This window comes from Mauremys reevesii, linkage group 2, assembly GCF_016161935.1.
Source record: "Mauremys reevesii isolate NIE-2019 linkage group 2, ASM1616193v1, whole genome shotgun sequence".
Lineage (NCBI taxonomy): Eukaryota > Metazoa > Chordata > Testudines > Geoemydidae > Mauremys > Mauremys reevesii.
Window position 1 is genome coordinate 36,249,902 of NC_052624.1, and position 17,781 is coordinate 36,267,682.

Here is a 17,781-nt window from a genome sequence, read left to right on the forward strand (position 1 = left end):
TGTCTTCTAATGTTGCATTTTGCATTATCTTTTATTTCATATGTATGAATGCAGCTAAACTATATTAAAAAAAAAGGGAGGGGGGGCTGAGCTTAAACTGTTTAAACACCTAAAGCTCTGACTAAATTCAGCCTCTCCCTTTCCTGAAGATTGACTTCATTTTAGTCACATGTCAAAAGAAGGAATCTTGATTAAAACGCTTGTAAAGTCATTCTGACTGCAATACGTTTGTCATTCTGCAGATGCACCTAGGAAGGAGGTATACTTTATGGCCATTATTGACATTCTTACTCATTATGATGCAAAAAAGAAAGCTGCCCATGCTGCAAAAACTGTTAAACATGGTGTAAGTATCTGTTTGTTTTCTCTAATTCCATTGCTGCTTCTGAATATTTGCTATTGAATGCCCTGCTGTGGCATAGTTTTGGGGATTTATGGAAGGATGCAAAATAAGTCAAGTTTTCTTTTTAATTTTGTTAATTAAATATTTAAATAATTGTGATACAAAACTAGAAAGTGATTGTTACAAGTTAAATATTAAAAGTGAAAATGCTTTCCTACCCTCACAAGCAGTGTTCATTATTGGTGAACACTATAATATATGCTGCATCATTATATCATTTCTAGGTTTTGTGAGACTTTTTAAAATTGGGTTTATAGCAATAAACACCTGAATATATCCATTGCAGAATGTGGCAAGTATTTATCACAGTGGCTTTGGTTGTAGGCTAGAGTGTCCTCTCAAAGTCCCACAAAGTGAAAACTCTTTTTCACCCTGTGATTATATTAGGAAAGAATCTTAAAAATACAATGCCAGATGCAGATAAATACATAATTTATAGTGTACTGAATTATTTTTCCAAATAGCCAACACTTAAAACTTTGTAACCAAGTTAAAGAGCAAATCTCAGGAGCTGAATAGCCTCTTACTATTGCAAATGATCCATAGTGGAAGGCACATCTTTGCCAAAAGAGAGCCTAACCCTTTAATATTTCAGTGATTTGAGCAGTGGTTTTATCTAGAAGTTATTCATCTCTTTTTAAAAATGTTTAAATATAAAGAGAACTCTGTGTGCAGAAGTCTTCATTTTGGCCTTGATCCTGCAAACAGATCTGTATGGCAGACCCTTATGCTCATATGCAGCCCCACAGAAGTCACTTATGGATTAGATTGCATGATAAAGAACATAATGACTATGTTGTGCATTTGTTGGCCCAATCTGCTGAGAGTTTACTCCAAATTGTATAATATGGTTTACTTTGTAAGGATACAAAGTATCCTTTTAGTAAAATACAATTTGGGGGGGGAAAAAGCATAAAAACTCAAATGTATCGCTTTACTACCTTAAAATCCCTTGTCTGAAGGATATGTGTTGTAAATACAGATAAGGCAATATGACTATCACTATTTGACTATAAAGGTAGTTAAGCTCTGGAATAAGCTTTCAAGGGAGGTTGTGGAATCCCCACCACTGGAAGTTTTTAAAAACAGGTTGGACAAATACCTGTGAAGGATGACAGGTTTCAGAGTAGCAGCCATGTTAGTCTGTATCCGCAAAAAGAACAGGAGAACTTGTGGCACCTTAGAAACTAACAAATGTATTTGAGCATAAGCTTTCGTGGGCTACAACCCACTTCTTCGGATGCATAGAATGGAATATATAGTGAGGAGATATATATATCTATATCTGTTCCATTCTGTGCATTCGAAGAAGTGGGCTGTAGCCCACGAAAGCTTATGCTCAAATAAATTTGTTAGTCTCTAAGGTGCCACAAGTACTCCTGTTCTTTCTGTGATGGATGGTCTGTGTTTACTTGGTCCTGCAACAGAGCAGGGAGCTGGACTTGATGACTTCCCAAGGTCCCTTCCAGCCCTACATCTCTATGATTCTGTTATTGTGGGCCACCATTTTAGGGCTTGATCCTGTAAACATGAGTAACTTTATCCAGCTGAGCAGTCACATTGACTACTCAGTGAGACTGCTCTTGTGAGTAAAAATGCACACATACAGTAAGTATTTGCAGTATCAGGCCCTTAGCTATCCTTTTTTTAAACAAAAACCGGAGAACGTCATTGTTGATAGTATCAGTTGCTTTCAAATTCTCAGCAATAAATCCCAGTAATTAATTTATAAAGATTTTCTGTCATACACTATAAAGACAGCTGAAAGTGGAGGCAGCCCTTATACAATCATCAGCTGATGATTACTAACAAAGTTTAAATTGAATCATCTTTTAAAAAACCCACTCACTTCTCTCTGAAATATTTTATCTACTATTGTTGTAAGCAATGCCTAGGATTACAATAACTGAAAGAGATTAGGAAATTTATTTTTCTCTATTTGAAGAGTTTTTTACTTTCTTCATTGGACAGCATTTAATGTGTATTCAATTTTACTGCTCAGGTCCTGATCCAACTTTTATTGAAGTCAGTGGGACTCTTTCCATTCACTGCCTCAAGTTTTCCCCATATATGTCAAGGGCTTTGAAAACCTGAGATGAAAACTACTGTGGGTGAAATCCTGGTCCCATTGAAATCAATGGGAGTTTTGCTATTGACTTCAGTTTAGTCACGATTTAAGCTTATATAGAAGTGCCAAATTACTAGTTATTGTTATCAACCAATCCAAAAATAGTCTGATTTGCCTTTTCAAGATAAAATAGCCTATCAGATTGACATATATTAACAAACAGTGATTACTAGATGTCAGTCCTAATCTGGAGTTATCGTCCATCTGAAGATACCTGTTCGAAGAAAACCTGATGATTCTGTCTGTATCATGGTAATTAAATGCTAGAAATTACAAGGGAGCTTAAAAGTTTCAGAGGGTTAGTTAGGGTAGAGAGAACGTTACACTTTTAAAAGGAGGGGATTGCTCCTGCAGTGAGTACAGTTACTTCAGTGCCAAACCACTTGGAATTCCATGGGATTCTGCATGGGAGTAATTAATTACCTTTGTCTGCTATCCTGTTTGCAGGTTCAGGCCTGGGGACTGAAAATTGCAAGGGAGTTTTAAGTAATGGTTTCCATACAAAAATATTCAATTAAAACTGCTTTTCCTCCCCTTTTTACTTCTCCCCTGTATAGGCAGGTGCAGAGATTTCAACCGTTAACCCTGAACAGTATTCAAAGCGCTTCTTGGACTTTATCGCCAATATCTTGACGTAACCTATCATGTTACATAGGACAGACACCAGACCTGGGGACAGCATCAGAGGCTACAAGTGTAGGGAAAAGAAAGGAACTCAGAGAAGTCTCATCTTGCAGAAAGCCAACCCCCTTGTTTACATCTGCTGGTAAAGATGACTAATTTGGGGTGGAATACTCGCTTTAACAGCTGCCTGATATTCCCAGCATAGTTCTAGCTATTTCTGACTTTTTTGTGTGTGCAAAAAATATATATATAAATTAATTAATGAATTGAAAAGATCAGCTTACTCAGAGTGCATTGCAATGGCAACACTCTGATGCTACTAGCTGAAATGGAATGAATGAGCAGAGGTGTGAGGGTGGGAGAGGAGTAAATGCATGTTAAATCTACAATATTGGTATCAAATTGTAAACTGTGGATCAGTTTATATTTTGAATGAAAGGATGCAAGACAGTATTCATGATGATGATAATAATGATGATAATAATAATAATAATAAAACCTTTACTGCGAATGTTACACTTATACCCTGCACGCTGGCACTCCTTAAAAACAGCAGCAACATTAAACCCTTGGTGCTGGAAGCTTTTCTGTTAGCTCCATTGCTTTTTTTTTTTCATTAGCACATTGCATCAGGAAGACCAGACTCCCAAGAGTCCAAGAGCTAATGTCTCTTGTTTTACAAAGAGCTAATGCCATATTCATGCTGCATATATGTTTTTGCTATAGCGAATTTATGTCAGGGGGAAAACCTGCTTATTTCACTTTTATTACCTGAAGTTTTTTTCATTGTTTATACTGTTATATTCTTGCAATATATGAGCTAATAATGCTACAAGGGGGAAAAAAAGCTTATTTGAAGAAGTGCATAGTTTTGGGCAATAGTAGCTACATCTTCCAGCACAGGAAGGTGAGCAAAGTGATCGAAATCTCCATTCTCCTGTAATCTAATGAGAATCCGAATTTTAAATGCTTATATTGTACTGTTTAAACAGTGGTATTTTATTATTAATTATCCCTCTAAAAATCAATTCTGAATTTTACTGTTTACATTATTAGGAAAACAGGGATACTTTTGAATTTCAGTGTTTGTGTACAGTATGTGATTTTGAAGTTTACATGTAAAGTTATTTTTGCAGTACAGATGAAGTAATCTTTGTCATCTCTCAAGGTGTAACTTGCAGTAATGTCTCATTCACCTCCACGGTAGAGTCTCTTTTACAATAAACTGAGAGAGGTTGTTTTTGAGGGGTTTTTTTCAGTTGTTCTTTATCATCTTAAATGACTTGTTTTAGTATTTCCCAAATTTGGTTGTATAAAATATTGCCTAAAACTGTGCTGATCATGTTTAACCTGTTAAAAATTTTAAACAATGATACTGTATTTACTTTCTTTCTTTCCTGTTTTTTTTCTGAAAGGTTCCAAGCTTAAAAAGTGAGAAACAAAATTAGACATGCTTAAAGTTTATCTACTTATACACTGTGCTAAAGCTGTGCCTTTAAAGCTCTTCATTGAAACAGTTGTTTTTATAGGCAATTTAGAAAACAAACTCCCACCATAACTTAACAAACCTAGGAGTGCCAGGATGCCTTCTCCAGTAACTTAATGTCAGTGCTGTTAAGACTGCAACTGTGCATAATGTATGTAGTGTTTACTTCAGAGAAACCTATTAAAAAAGCAGAACTGAATCGTCAGCAGCCAAAGGCAATACCGTCCCTATTGCTGTGTACTGATTTTTTTTTTTTTAAAACATGGTTTTGTTACCCTTAACTTAGGGATGTTAACAGCACTGTAATGTATGTGTGCACTTCTGAATTGTATGTATTTAAATGCATTGATAGTGTGGCTTGATTTTTTTTGTCCCCTCTTCATGACCCCAGTTAACTATGGCATCTCATGAATGTTCTGTTTTCTGAAGTATACTGTGGCTCCTAAAGTTATGAGACTGCAGAGAGGCCCTGAAGTAAAAAACTAAGGTACACATACATGATCTGAGTAAATACTTAATTGTGGCTAACTAGTGTATGCTTTTTAGAAGCTTACCTCAAAGCATTCTTTTTGTCTATAACAGTCTTTGTCACTCGTTATTTCTGATGAACTGTTTATTTGGACAGGATAAGGAAGATTCACATTGTATCTCCTAGAGCTAAGACTACACTCCAGACATGAGCAGGGCTTTATAAAATAAAGCACTTTGATGACTCACTAGGTAAATCCTTTGTCCCTCTGTTTCGACCGCACTTTTGATCACTTGTAGATTGAATTTTGGATACTAAAGCAAACGTATAATTCAAATATGTATCTCTAATGAAAAATCTTCAGTTTCATATTTTTCTTTGACTTATAGCCTCTTTTTTCCATATTTTCTCCAACTGGCTTGAAGGTTTTTGCCTCTGTCTTTGTGCTTGAATGTAATTTCTGAGGTAACCCAACCTGTGCTCTGAGAGCAAATATGAAGATTTGTTAATGTTACTCCATAGAATTGCTACTAAGGTTTAGTACAAAATTGAAACGTCCTCCGTGGTGGCTTATTGAAAGAGGGGTTGACATAAATAATGTAACACCCCCAACCAAATCTGTTATTAAAAAGTACTCAGAAGCAGGTTAGAATAATTCTGGAGTTTGTAGACCAAAAAATACCCCTTTGTGTTCTGGCATTACAGTGCTTTGATTGTCAGAGCTTTCCGCACATGATGTTTCTCTTTAACAATACCCTCGGGGTGGCAATGCCAGAGCTCAAGTCTAATTCACACTGCTCTTTCTTCCATTTTGACTGGGAGTCTTAATATTGTTTTTAATTTCCTTATTTATCATGGAACTATAACAATATAATGAGTCTTTTACCTGAAGAATGTACATGGTAGAACTTGTTCATTTTCTTCATAGGGGACAACTCTTGTAACAAAGTCATTATCTTAAAAGCGGGAGGAGGGGAGAGAGGAGAGGAGCAGCTCCCTAGTGATCCAGTGAGCCTCTTAATATACTGTCCAGTCATCATAGGCCCTGCTGGGTCCCCACTAGCACCTCTGCATACGCCCTTGATATAGTCACTCCTACAAGTGTTTGTTTTTTAATGTGAATTTGGTGCTCAAGAAAGTGCAGCACAGACTAGAGTCCGACTAGTATGGGAAGGTGGTGTGCAAGTGTCCCCAGCCAGCTCTGAGATTGTGCTTCAGTTCTAACCTGTATTTTAACACCCATTTCTTGAGCAGGGTGCCAGCTAGGCAAATTGTGTGCTAGTTTGAGAAAGTGGACTCATAGCTGTTGTTCTGTGGGAGGAGACCTCCAAACGTGATTTCACTGGCAACATGCGATAAGATTTGCACCCAGTGGCAAAAGGCACTAGTTTCTTATAGTACAAGCATCTACAGTGAGGAAGGTACTGGCTGTCCAACTACACAGAAAGAAACAGTCCTTGCCTCAGCGAGGTTACCTCAGCAGTTGTTTCAATTAAATACTGAACAGTCAGGACCTTTTCCATTATTTCTAAGTGGTGCTTTTCACTCTTTCTCCAGAGCTTCTGGACTTGATCCAGCTGGTCTTTCCAAGAACTGTCCTGCATTCAAGTCCTTCATAGATCCCTAGAAGAGTTGCCTATAGAATAGAGGGTTCAGTCCAGAGTCCCTTTACTCCAGCAGGCCCCTAGGACGCCAGTCGACATTTAGTATTTTAATGACCACACTGCAGTCTCTCTGATGGAACCTCCTTTCTGCAGTCCCCCCCCCCTCCAAGGACTTCTAGGCTGCTGCCACAGATTCTGAACAAAGTGCACCCCACTAGTCTCACCCCCACCCATGGACTAGTCTTTGACCCCACCCTCTCTAACAGATCCCCACAGTCTGTGGGTGACTAACCATTATGTGTATGGAGGGCTCCACAATCTAGACCCCTGGCTGGCAGCTGCTGCTCACTTCTAGCATCTTAAGAAGGCATGGATCATCAGTACATGCCCACATGGTACTGTATCCACTGGGGAGGGGCAGAAAGTCATTTCTATACAATTTCAATTACATTTTTTGTTTTGACTTTCATTTGCTGGTCTGAACTTGTGTGGATGTTGATTATATCCAAAATTTATGTTCGTATCTGCCACATTAATGCAAGTTCTACAGCCAAAGGAACAGAAATATGTTTTCCAAGTCACAAGAGGTTATTGGAAACTAATAGTGCCAAACTTAATCCAAGTTTATTATCTGAAATTCAGCTCAGCTCTAGCATTTACCTCTTTTTCCAAATGCAAGATGAGTGGGCAGGTGCCTGTACCAAAAGGAACAGTTACTTTTTGGTAATGGTACTTCACATTCTTCCCTTATCTATTCTTCCCCTCCTTTATTCTGGCTTTTTCTGAAGTTTACTTAAGTTGGGAGGGGGGAGAAAGGGAGTTGCTGACTCCAGGGAGAGGAGTTGTCTTTACCTCCTATGGTAGGGTTTACATTTTTTTTCCTGATGGATGGAGAAAAGGACTGTGAAAACTACCAGTAATTGATCTTACTGTATGCACTGAACAGTGTAAACATTTGCGTTTGTGCAAACCAAGTGTTCATTTCCAAACATATGATTTGACATCAAAATGGTTGATCCGGATAGAATTGCAGTGTCTCAAAGAACTCCGGTTACAGCTAAGTAACCTTTGCTTTTCTGAAAGCACAGATGAAAAGACATCTAAATCTATTAAAAGCGTTTCTTGTCTCTCTAGCACATTTATACATGGATTTACACAACATTTAATTAAATAATTTCTCAGAGTCACATTCATTTACTAAGAGATTTTAAACAAGTGCTAAATGAATAGATGAGCAGAATCTGACTTTAAAATAGGAGTGCTAATTCCTGCTTAATTGTAGTTGCATTTCCAAGCATGCCACAATCACTTAAAAAAACAAATGAGACTTTTTTAAATTGGGTTTATAGCTCCCTACCTGGCTTCTTGGAAGCAGTGACATGTCCCTCCCTAAGCTCCTAGCTCCGTGTGCTGCCAGCTCCACAGCTCCCATTGGCCAGGAACCACGGAGCTGAGGGAGGGACATGTTGCCACTTCTAGGGAGCCCTCCCCAAGGTAACCGCTGCCCAGAGCCCTCACCCCACCTGCACCCCAGCCCTGAGCCCCCCCACCCAAACTCCTGCTGCCCCGGGTGGGGGGGGGGGTGACCCAAGACTGCCCCAGCAGCGGCCCGTGCAACTTGCCCAGGGGCTGCCTGAGCTGCTCGGGCAACCCCGGAGCCAGCCGCACCGGCTGCTGCAGAAGTCACAGAATCGAAAGTCACAGAATCCATGACTTCCGTGACCTCCATGACAAACTCACAGCCTTAACTATAATCCCATATATTCTGTACTAGCCCTCCCAGTGCACGTGTCTTCTCTGCTCCAGGCAGCGCAGTAGCTTTCTAATCTAGCAGGGGAGAGGGCAGGAGCACAGTCATAAGCTGTCTGTGCCCAGCCCCCCTTCTAAACTCCAGGAAGAAGTTGTTTTTAAACAGAAACTTAACAACACATACACACGAATATGCTGCGCTAAACATACTGAAACAATGTTATTCAGCTTGGATTGATTTTAATTCCTCAGTGAGGCGAGGGAAAAACAAGCTCCAGCAATTCTGAATTAGGTAAGCACAACATTTTAATCAGAACAAATAGGGAGAGTATAGTTATTTAATACTTGCATAAATCAACAACGACAGAGCTAAGCTTACTTAACTTTCTAATGATTATTCACAGAGGGCAAGCATGGAAAATTTCAGCCCAAAAGACGTTTATTTGAGGAAAATGCTAAGCAACTGAGAAACACAAAAAGATGGAGGTTCGATTGGAAATTGGAACTTAACTTAACAGTAATTTCCACTATTGCAGAAACGGTCACATTTATACATATCTCATCCAATTACATTCAGTATCTGTCAGTGAATTACTCCCACAGGCTCCAGTTCAGCAAAGCACTTGTAGATTCATAGATTTGAAGGCCAGAAGGGGACCATTGTTATCATTTAGTCTGACCTCCTGTACAACACAGGCCATAGAACTGCCTCAAAAATAATTCCTAGAGCAGATCTTTTAGAAAAACATCCAGTCTTGATTTTAAAAGTTTCAGTGATGGAGAATCTACCACAACCCTTGGTAAATGTTGCAATGGTTAATTCCCCTCACTGTTAACAATTTACACCTTATTTCCGGTCTGGATTTGCCTGGTTTAACTTCCAGCCACCATATTGTGTTAAACCTTTCTCTGCTAGATTGACAAATCTGTTATTAAATATTTGTTCCCCAGGTAGGTAGGTAGGTATATATATATATATATATATATATATATATATATATATATATATATATATATATATATATATATATATATATATATATATATATATATATAGACTGTAATCAAGTCATCTCTTAACCATCTCTTTGTTAAGCTAAATGGACTGAGCTCCTTGAATCTCACTATAAGGCAGGGGTCGGCAACCTACAGCACGTGTGCCAAACACAGCACGCGAGCTGATTTTGAGTGTCACGCTGCTGCCTGCTGCGGTCCCAGCGCCCAGCCCCACTCAGCTCCCCCACCCACCGCTCTCCCCTGTGGGGGCAGGAGGCAGAAGCTTGGTCCTGCGGCAGCCAAGTTTCCCCCCTCCCCTGCTTCTTCCCCCAGCGTGGTGCTTTCCTGCCCCTCCTCCTCTCCTTCCCTGCGCAGATCAGCTGATGGCCCTTGTGAGGGGGAGGGGGAAGAGCGGCAGCGTGCTCGCTGCTCTGTAGAGGAGGCAGAGAAGAGGTCAGGACAGGGCCTTGGGGAAGGGAGTGGAACAGGGCATATCCCTTCCAGCCCCCTGCCATGAGCCGCTCAGGACAGGGAGCTGGGAGCACCCCCACAAGCCGAGCACCCCAGCCCTGTGCCCTGCCCTTGAACCCCCCCACACAGCCCTCTGCCCTGCACCCCAACTGCCCTCTGCCCTGACCCCTGAACCCCCCCCCACACACACAGCCTTCTGCCCTGAACCTCCCACACCCCATCCCTCTGCCCTGACCCCTGAACCCCCCCACACACACCCATCCCTCTGTCCTGACCCCGAACCCCCCCACACACACAGCCCTCTGCCCTGACCCCTGAAACCCCCCCCAAAGGTCTGGGGTCCTGACTGCTGGCCCCTGCCAGCTGGCATCCCGGCCGCAGGCCCCGCTCAGCCCGCTGCCAGCCTAGGTGAACAGAACCCCAGGCTGGCAGCGAGCTGAGCAGGCTGGCGGCGTAAGATCAGCATTTTAATTGAATTTTAAATGAAGCTTCTTAAACATTTTGAAAACCTTGTTTACTTTACATACAACAATAGTTTAGTTGTATAATATAGACTTATAGAAAGAGACCTTCTAAAAACGTTAATGTATTACTGACATGCGAAACCTTAAATTAGAGTGAATAAATGAAGACTCGGCACACCACTTCTGAAAGGTTGCCGACCCCTGCTATAAGGCATGTTTTCTAATCCTTTAATCATTCTTATGCCTCTTCTCTAACCCCTCTACAATTTATCAAGATCCTTCTTGAATTATGGGCACCGGAACTGGACGCAGGATTCCAGCAACAGTCGCACCAGTGCCAAATACAGAGGTAAAATAACCTGAGATTCCCTGTTTATGCATCCCAGGATCACAATAGCTCTTTTGGCCACAGCATCACACTAGGAGCTCATGTTCAGCTGACTATCCACCACGGCCCCCAAATCTTTTTCAGAGTCATTATTTCCCAACCTGTAAGTATGGCCTACGTTCTGTTTCTTGATGTATACATTTAGCCATATTAAATACACAGTTTGCTTGCACCCAGTTTACCGAGCGATCCAGATTGCTCTGAATCAGTGACCTGTCCTCTTCATTATTTACACATTTAAGCACCTGTTCAGATAGTGTGCTGAGCAGAGGTGGACTTCAGCATGTGCTTAAGTGCTTTACTGAGTCAAATCCATGGTTCTGATCCACTGCAGATTAGTGCAGTGTCACTGGAATATTTTTCAACAGACGTGCAAGAATAACCTTTGATCCAATTTATCTCTATTTCCATTTGTAAGAGTTAAACATTTTAACCCACAAAGTTGCAGCATGTAAATTAAGTGGGAGGGGAGAGTACAGAGAAGACAAAAGAAAAAGATGACAATTGTTGATTTACCTTTTGATGATACAATCTGCTGAGCTGGAGAGAGGAAGAAAGTGATGATTAACTGCCATTTTTGCAGCAGTGACAAACTTTGCAGTTCAAATACATCAAGAGAAGCGAGGAAAACCCCCTCCTCTCCTCAAAACTCATGACTGGTCTTAAAGTCATGAGCTTTGTCTTGCCAAAGTTGGTGGTTTTGTTCTGTTCACATGAATTTGGAAGCAAAATTAAAAAGATGGCCAAGTGTGGGTTATTAATGTGTCATTATTTGTATGAGCCATAGGTGTGCATGGTGCTTTTATACACCAGAAAGAGGACAGATCCCTGAAACCAGAAACTTACAATCTACTTTGGACCTGACACAGAAGGGGATGACACAGAAAAAGGAGAGAGTGGGAGAATCAATGTCACAAAAGTAATAGAATAAGATGTTTCTCATGCGTGATACTGGGGAGCACTGGTCAGGTTGCCTCATACCCCTACGGTATGTCTATACTGCAGTGTGTATCAGTGTCCTGACTCACGTGTATTAGCCAAACACGCCTCTGAGAATCCATGCCACACGTGCCCCATGTATTCATAACCACACTGGCTCTACAGTTGCACGTGCCCAGCTCTAGGACTTCTCAGGGTGTATCCCAAGGTTGTTAGTGCCTTGCCAACTGGAGCTGCTCTAGTAAGCTGTGTATTGTTGGAGAAAAATGGTTATTTACCTGTATTATAACTGTTGATCTTTGAGATGTGGCTCACACGTGTATTCTACTCAGATGTGTGTGCACCCAGCACATCAGAGAGCTTTCTGTAGCAGTATCCGTCAGGCTGGGGCACGCAGCTTGTGCCTCCTCAGGGATGCTCCAGAGGCTACATAACGGCAGCGCTGCCCCAACCACCTCTCACACCAGAAATGTGACTCAAGACTCTTGGGTCAGAGAATACACATGTGAAACCAGATAAGTAACTGATTTTTCTTAGAGTGGTTCTCATGTGAGTCACTTGAGTGGAACATACAAGTAGTATCATTAGGAGGTGGGAGTCCGAGTCTATTTCAATGGAGACTACTGGATTGCTTTCCCAAAGTTTGTATAACATCCTGAAGCAGTCGTGATGGCCTAATGGTGAGTGAAGGTATGTATGGAGGACCAGGTGGCAGCCCTACTAATGTCCAAAGTGGAAACGTCCCTCAAAAACCCTACCAATGTGGCTTGAGCCCTTGTTGAACAATCTCTGTGGAGGACGGGGGTTCACTACTCTGTACGCTATTGTGATGCAGGAAGTAATCCATCTGGAATTTGTGATGAATCTGCATGACCTTTCATTCTGTCAGCATGAGAGACAAAGAGCCAAGGAGATAACCTAAAGGACTTAACTCTGGTCCAGATAAAAGGCTAGTGCTTACCTTACACCCAAAGTATGAAGCTGCTCTTTTATCTCTACTTGAGTGCAGCTTTCGGAAAATAAACAGGTAAGTATATAGTCTGGTTTGGATGAAATGCTGAAACCACTTCAGTTTAAAACTTAGGATGTGGTCTGAAGGCTATTTTAATCTTTGAAAAATTGGGTATATGGCAGTCCCACTATCAGAGCCTGAAGTATAACTACTTTTCCGGCTGTTTTAATGGAGATGAGAAAGGCTGTCTTCTGAAATAGGAGAGGCAAATAACAGGTTGCCAAAAGCTCAGATGGAGGACCCTCTAATACCATATTAATGTTCCAAAGAAGAACCATGTCTTTTACAGAAAGAAGGTGAATAATGGCTTTTTTTTTAAAATGTAACCACCACTAGGTTGGGGGAAAAATGACTTCCCTTGAATGGGAGGACAGCTAGCCAAGGTCACAGCTAAACAGATTCTCAGGGAACTCCAAGAAAGACTCAAGGATTTAAGGTGTAGTAGGTACGGTGATGCTGGCAGACCAGATGCTAGGTCATGCCAAGGTCCTCATCCTCAACTGAATATTGACAAATACATGGCTGAAATCAGTCAGGCTCATCTGTGTGTTAATATTGTTAACACAGGTATTAGAATTATAAGAAATGAGTTTAGACTAGGGCTGTCAATCACAGTTAACTCCGCGATTAACTAAAAAAAAATCATGATTAATCGCCATTTTAATCACACTGTTAAACAATAGAATACCAATTGAAATTTAATAAATATTTTGCATGTTTTTCTACATTTTCAAATATATTGTACACTTTGATTTCAATTGCAACACAGAATACATTATTTGCACAGTAAAAATAACCAAAAGAAATAGTATTTTTCAGTTCATCTCATACAAGTACCATAATGCAATCTTTGTCATGAAAGTACAACTTACAAATGTAGATTTTTTTTTGTTACATAACTGCCCTCAAAAACAAAACAATGTAAAACTTCAAAGCCTACAAGTCCACTCAGTCCTCCTCCTTGTTCAGTCAATCGCTAAGACAAGCAAGTTTGTTTACATTTACAGGAGATAATGTTGCCCTCTTCTTATTTACAATGTCACCAGAAAGTGAGAACAGGCATTAGATTGGGACTTTTGTAGCTTGCATTGGAAGGTATTTACATGCCAGATATGCTAAATATTCGTATGCCCCTTCATGCTTCAGCCACCACTGCAGAGGACATGCTTCCATACTGATGACACTCATTAAAAAAATAATTTGTTAATTGAATTTGACTGAACTCCTTGGGGGAGAATTGTATGTTCCCTGCTCTGTTTTACCTGCATTCTGCCATATATTTCATGTTATAGCAGTCTGAGATGATGACCCAGCACATGTTGTTGTTCATTTTAAGAACACTTTCACTGCAGATTTGACAAAACACGAAGGTACCAATGTGAGATTTCTAAAGATAGCTTCAGCAGTTGACCCAAGGTTTAAGAATCTAAAGTGCCTTCCAAAATTCTTAGAGGGATGAGCAACACTCCGATACATAAACTACAGAATGAACATGCATCTGTCCACACTGCTTTGGATTGTTATAAAGCAGAACCCGTCATCAGCATGGACACACATCCTCTAGAATGGTGGTTGAAGCATGAAGGGACATATGAATCTTTAGCGTATCTGGCACTAAATATCTGAGAACACCAGCTGCAACAGTGCCATGAGAATGCCTGTTCTTGTTTCAGGTGACATTGTAAACAAGAAGCGGGCAGCATTATCCCCTGCAAATGTAAACAAACTTCTTTGTCTGAGCAATTGGCTGAACAAGAAGTAGGACCGAGTGGACTTGCAGACTAAAATTTTACATTTCATTTTTGAATGCAGTTTTTTTATACATAATTCTATATTTGTAAGTTCAACTTTCATGAAAAAGAGATTGCACTACAGTATTTGTATCAGTTGAATTGAAAAATACTATTTTGTTTTTTACAGTGCAAACATTTGCAATCAAAAATAAATATAAAGTGAGCACTGTACACTTTGTATTATGTGTTGTAATTGAAATATATTTGAAAATATAGAAAACATCCAAAAATATTTAAATAAAATGGTATTCTATTATTAACAGTGCGATCAATCATGTGATTATTTTTTTGAATCGCACGACAGCCCCAGTTTAGACTTTATTGAATGTTTGTGATGCATGCATTAATCTCACTTATAATCTCCGAAAAGTATGGGAGTTAGACTAGAGGACTCTTGCATTCCCCTCTAACCCTATAGTTCTATGATAACATCTGTATCCCATATTGTAAGGTAATATTTGAGAATTTGCATTGTACGCCTTTCTAACAGTGTAAATCACCAAACATTGTACTGCCCGACAATGAAGGCCCATTGACACCAGATGGATTAGAGTGGACCATTAAGGAGGACAAAAGACTGTGTTTACTCTCCCTCCACTTCCACTGAAGATGAGTCTTGCAAGTGAACTCCTCTCATCAGCTGAGTTTGCAGTTCAAAGCAGAAGGAGGAAGGAAATAAAAAACCCTTACCAGGAGGAACTGTATCTCATTGCTGCTTAGATTCTGGGGGCAAGTGTCTAGGCATTAGCAAGGGATCCCCAGCTGCTTAGCCTGAGTTTGCAAGGGATCTTGCTTATTATAGAAGCTTCTATTACAATCTTAAGTTTCAAAAGGTAACTCATTTGTGTATGTATTTTTACCTGCATTAACCTTGTAAATGACTATTTCCTTTTCTTATTAGTAACTCTGTATATCGATTATTATAGGATAGGCTACAAGTGTAGCCTTTGGTATGAGATTTAAGGTGCAGCTGACCTGGGGGAAGTGACTGGTCCTTTGGGACTGTGGAAGTAAGATGAATATTGCTGCAATTTGTGGTATAGGGAACCATCTTTCACAAAGGTAGGCTTGCCTCAGTTATAAGATATATTAGGGGTTGTGCCCTGGTTCTTAACAGTCTGCTCTGAGGTTGGTACTCACGTTCTTGAGTCACTGCAGGACAGCTTCACAGATACACAAAAATGTCCTTCTCAGGAATCAGTGCCTCTGCTGAATCTGGAACCAGCTAGCTGCCCAGCAGCTCAACACCCTGATCAATTGAACCACTCCCCTGACAGAAAGGCATCACTAGAACTATCTTAAGCCCCGCAGAATCGCTAGGCCAGTGGCTGCTCAATACTTACGTGCACAGCTGCTAACATGCCTGTGCCTGCCTTGTTACCAATCTTGTTCCTGCTCTACTGCAGCCCTGCTCCCTGACTCTTGGCTCTGACTCCTGGTTCCTGACTCCAGCTCTGACCTTCACCACTGCTCCGACCACTAGGTCCAACCGCCCGCACCCCAATCTGTGAAAGTCTGAGTAGTCCAAAAACCTATGGCAGAAGAGACAAGTTCCGTTACCAGAATGGATCTGGCAATAGCCAGCATCTTCCTGTCAGAGATAATAGGTTCTTTGCAGAACCTGCAGACTCGGTTTGCCGCCATGTAGATGCAGAGTGCAGTGCTGCAGGCACACATCAAGCCATCTGTGACTCCAACTCTGGCCCCTCAAGAACCAAAAATCCAGGGCCAGACAAGTTTACTGGTGACTGCGGTAAGTTCCGTGGGTTTCCTAATCAGTGTTGGCTCCTATTTCTGTTGTGTCTGCAGTCATTCCCAACGGGGATTTATCATCAGCCTGCTCATCAGGAAGGCTTGGGCCTCTCCACTCAGAGATCTAGCCCTCTTTTGAGTCAGTTTGAGAATGTTGTTCAACCCAGGATGGTGATTTTCAGTGACCCGAGTTGTGTCTGTACAGCAGAGGCTGCACTCCAGGCGTTGCAGCCGTGGTGCCGACCAGTTGCTAATTATGCTTCCAGTTTTGACACCAGGTAGCAGATGCTGAATAGAATGAGGCTATGCAGCACTATCACTTTTGGCTTGGCCTAGGTGCTGAGATCAAAGGTGACTGGGCACAGATGGTGCCTTGGACTGGTCTGGGCACTCTAACTGAACTGTGTATTAAGATTTACAACCACCTGATGGTATGCTGCTAGAAAAAGAGGTCAGCTTTCTAACCCTGCCCATCCTTACTGACTCTGCCCCACCAAACTTCCGTGCCTTCCTCACAGCCCAATCCCATGCATCTTGACCAAGTCCAGCCCCACCTCTCCAACACAGAAAAAACAGCACTGTGCATCAGGTCTATGCTTACACTGCAGGGAGGTGGGCACTTTGCATCAAGCTGCCCTGCAGGCCCCACTCTCCATCCCTGCTAGAAAACACAAAGCTCCTATCCCCAACAGGGGGGCCTGGGCTGGGTCAGCATTCCCCCTCTTGCTCCATCTGTACTTTGGGAGTGGCTAATCAGCACCCAACAAACCTTCAATTCCTGCTCCAGCTGCAGCACCCCACAATGTTGGAGGTTAATCTAGAAGTACTGGAGGACTCTGGTGCCTCGGGTAATTTCATGGATTTGGACTTTGCTTAATAGTATAATGTCTCCACCCAGCATAAGATTTATCCCAATTTGGTAGAGTCCATTGACAGATCACTCCTCTCTTCCAGCGCTGTCACTCACCAACTTGTTGCCTTAGAAATTGCTGCCCTCCAAAGTAGTCAAGAAATCCTTTAGTTTGGATTGATCCACACACCACATTCTCTAGCTGTCCTCTGTATTCACTAGTTCATTGCCCACAACCCACCTGTTATTCCTGGGGGAATTCTATGCCACTGCACATGCACAGAATTTATGTCCCCCACAGATTTCTTTGCTTCCCTGCAGAAAATGAGACACAACAAGCAGCATGTGTGGGGGTCACTTCTTTGGTTAGAGACCCCATGCAACAGGCAGTTCTTAAAGCCCAGGGAGTCACTGCTAACTATTGGGGGGAAAAAAGGCAGAAGCTAGACTCCCTATGAAGTATAAAAACAACACAAAAACAACCCTGAGATAAACTGCATGGGGAGAGCCTACTTAGGTCACGGGTGGTAAGAAGGAACTGAGGCCCATAGTCTACTCTTCTATAGACTGAAAGGGTCTGCCTACACTGTGTTTCAAAACCTACTGCAGTGACTCGCACAGCCTGGATCCACGCTCTGGTGCTAACAATGGAT

General features: G+C 41.4%; 1 protein-coding gene across 8 annotated transcripts in view; it reads left to right on the top strand.

The window, feature by feature from the left end:
• Nucleotides 1-5,357, top strand: part of PIP4K2A (phosphatidylinositol-5-phosphate 4-kinase type 2 alpha) — a 194,382-nt gene extending 189,025 nt beyond the window's left edge. For all 8 annotated transcript variants that reach the window (XM_039523547.1, XM_039523540.1, XM_039523541.1 and 5 more), the window contains 2 exons: nucleotides 243-346; nucleotides 3,089-5,357. In XM_039523547.1, the coding sequence (XP_039379481.1) occupies nucleotides 243-346; nucleotides 3,089-3,169 (185 nt within the window). In that variant the 3' untranslated portion in view covers nucleotides 3,170-5,357. The remainder of the gene's footprint in view (nucleotides 1-242; nucleotides 347-3,088) is intronic.
• Nucleotides 5,358-17,781: the final 12,424 nt, after the last annotated feature.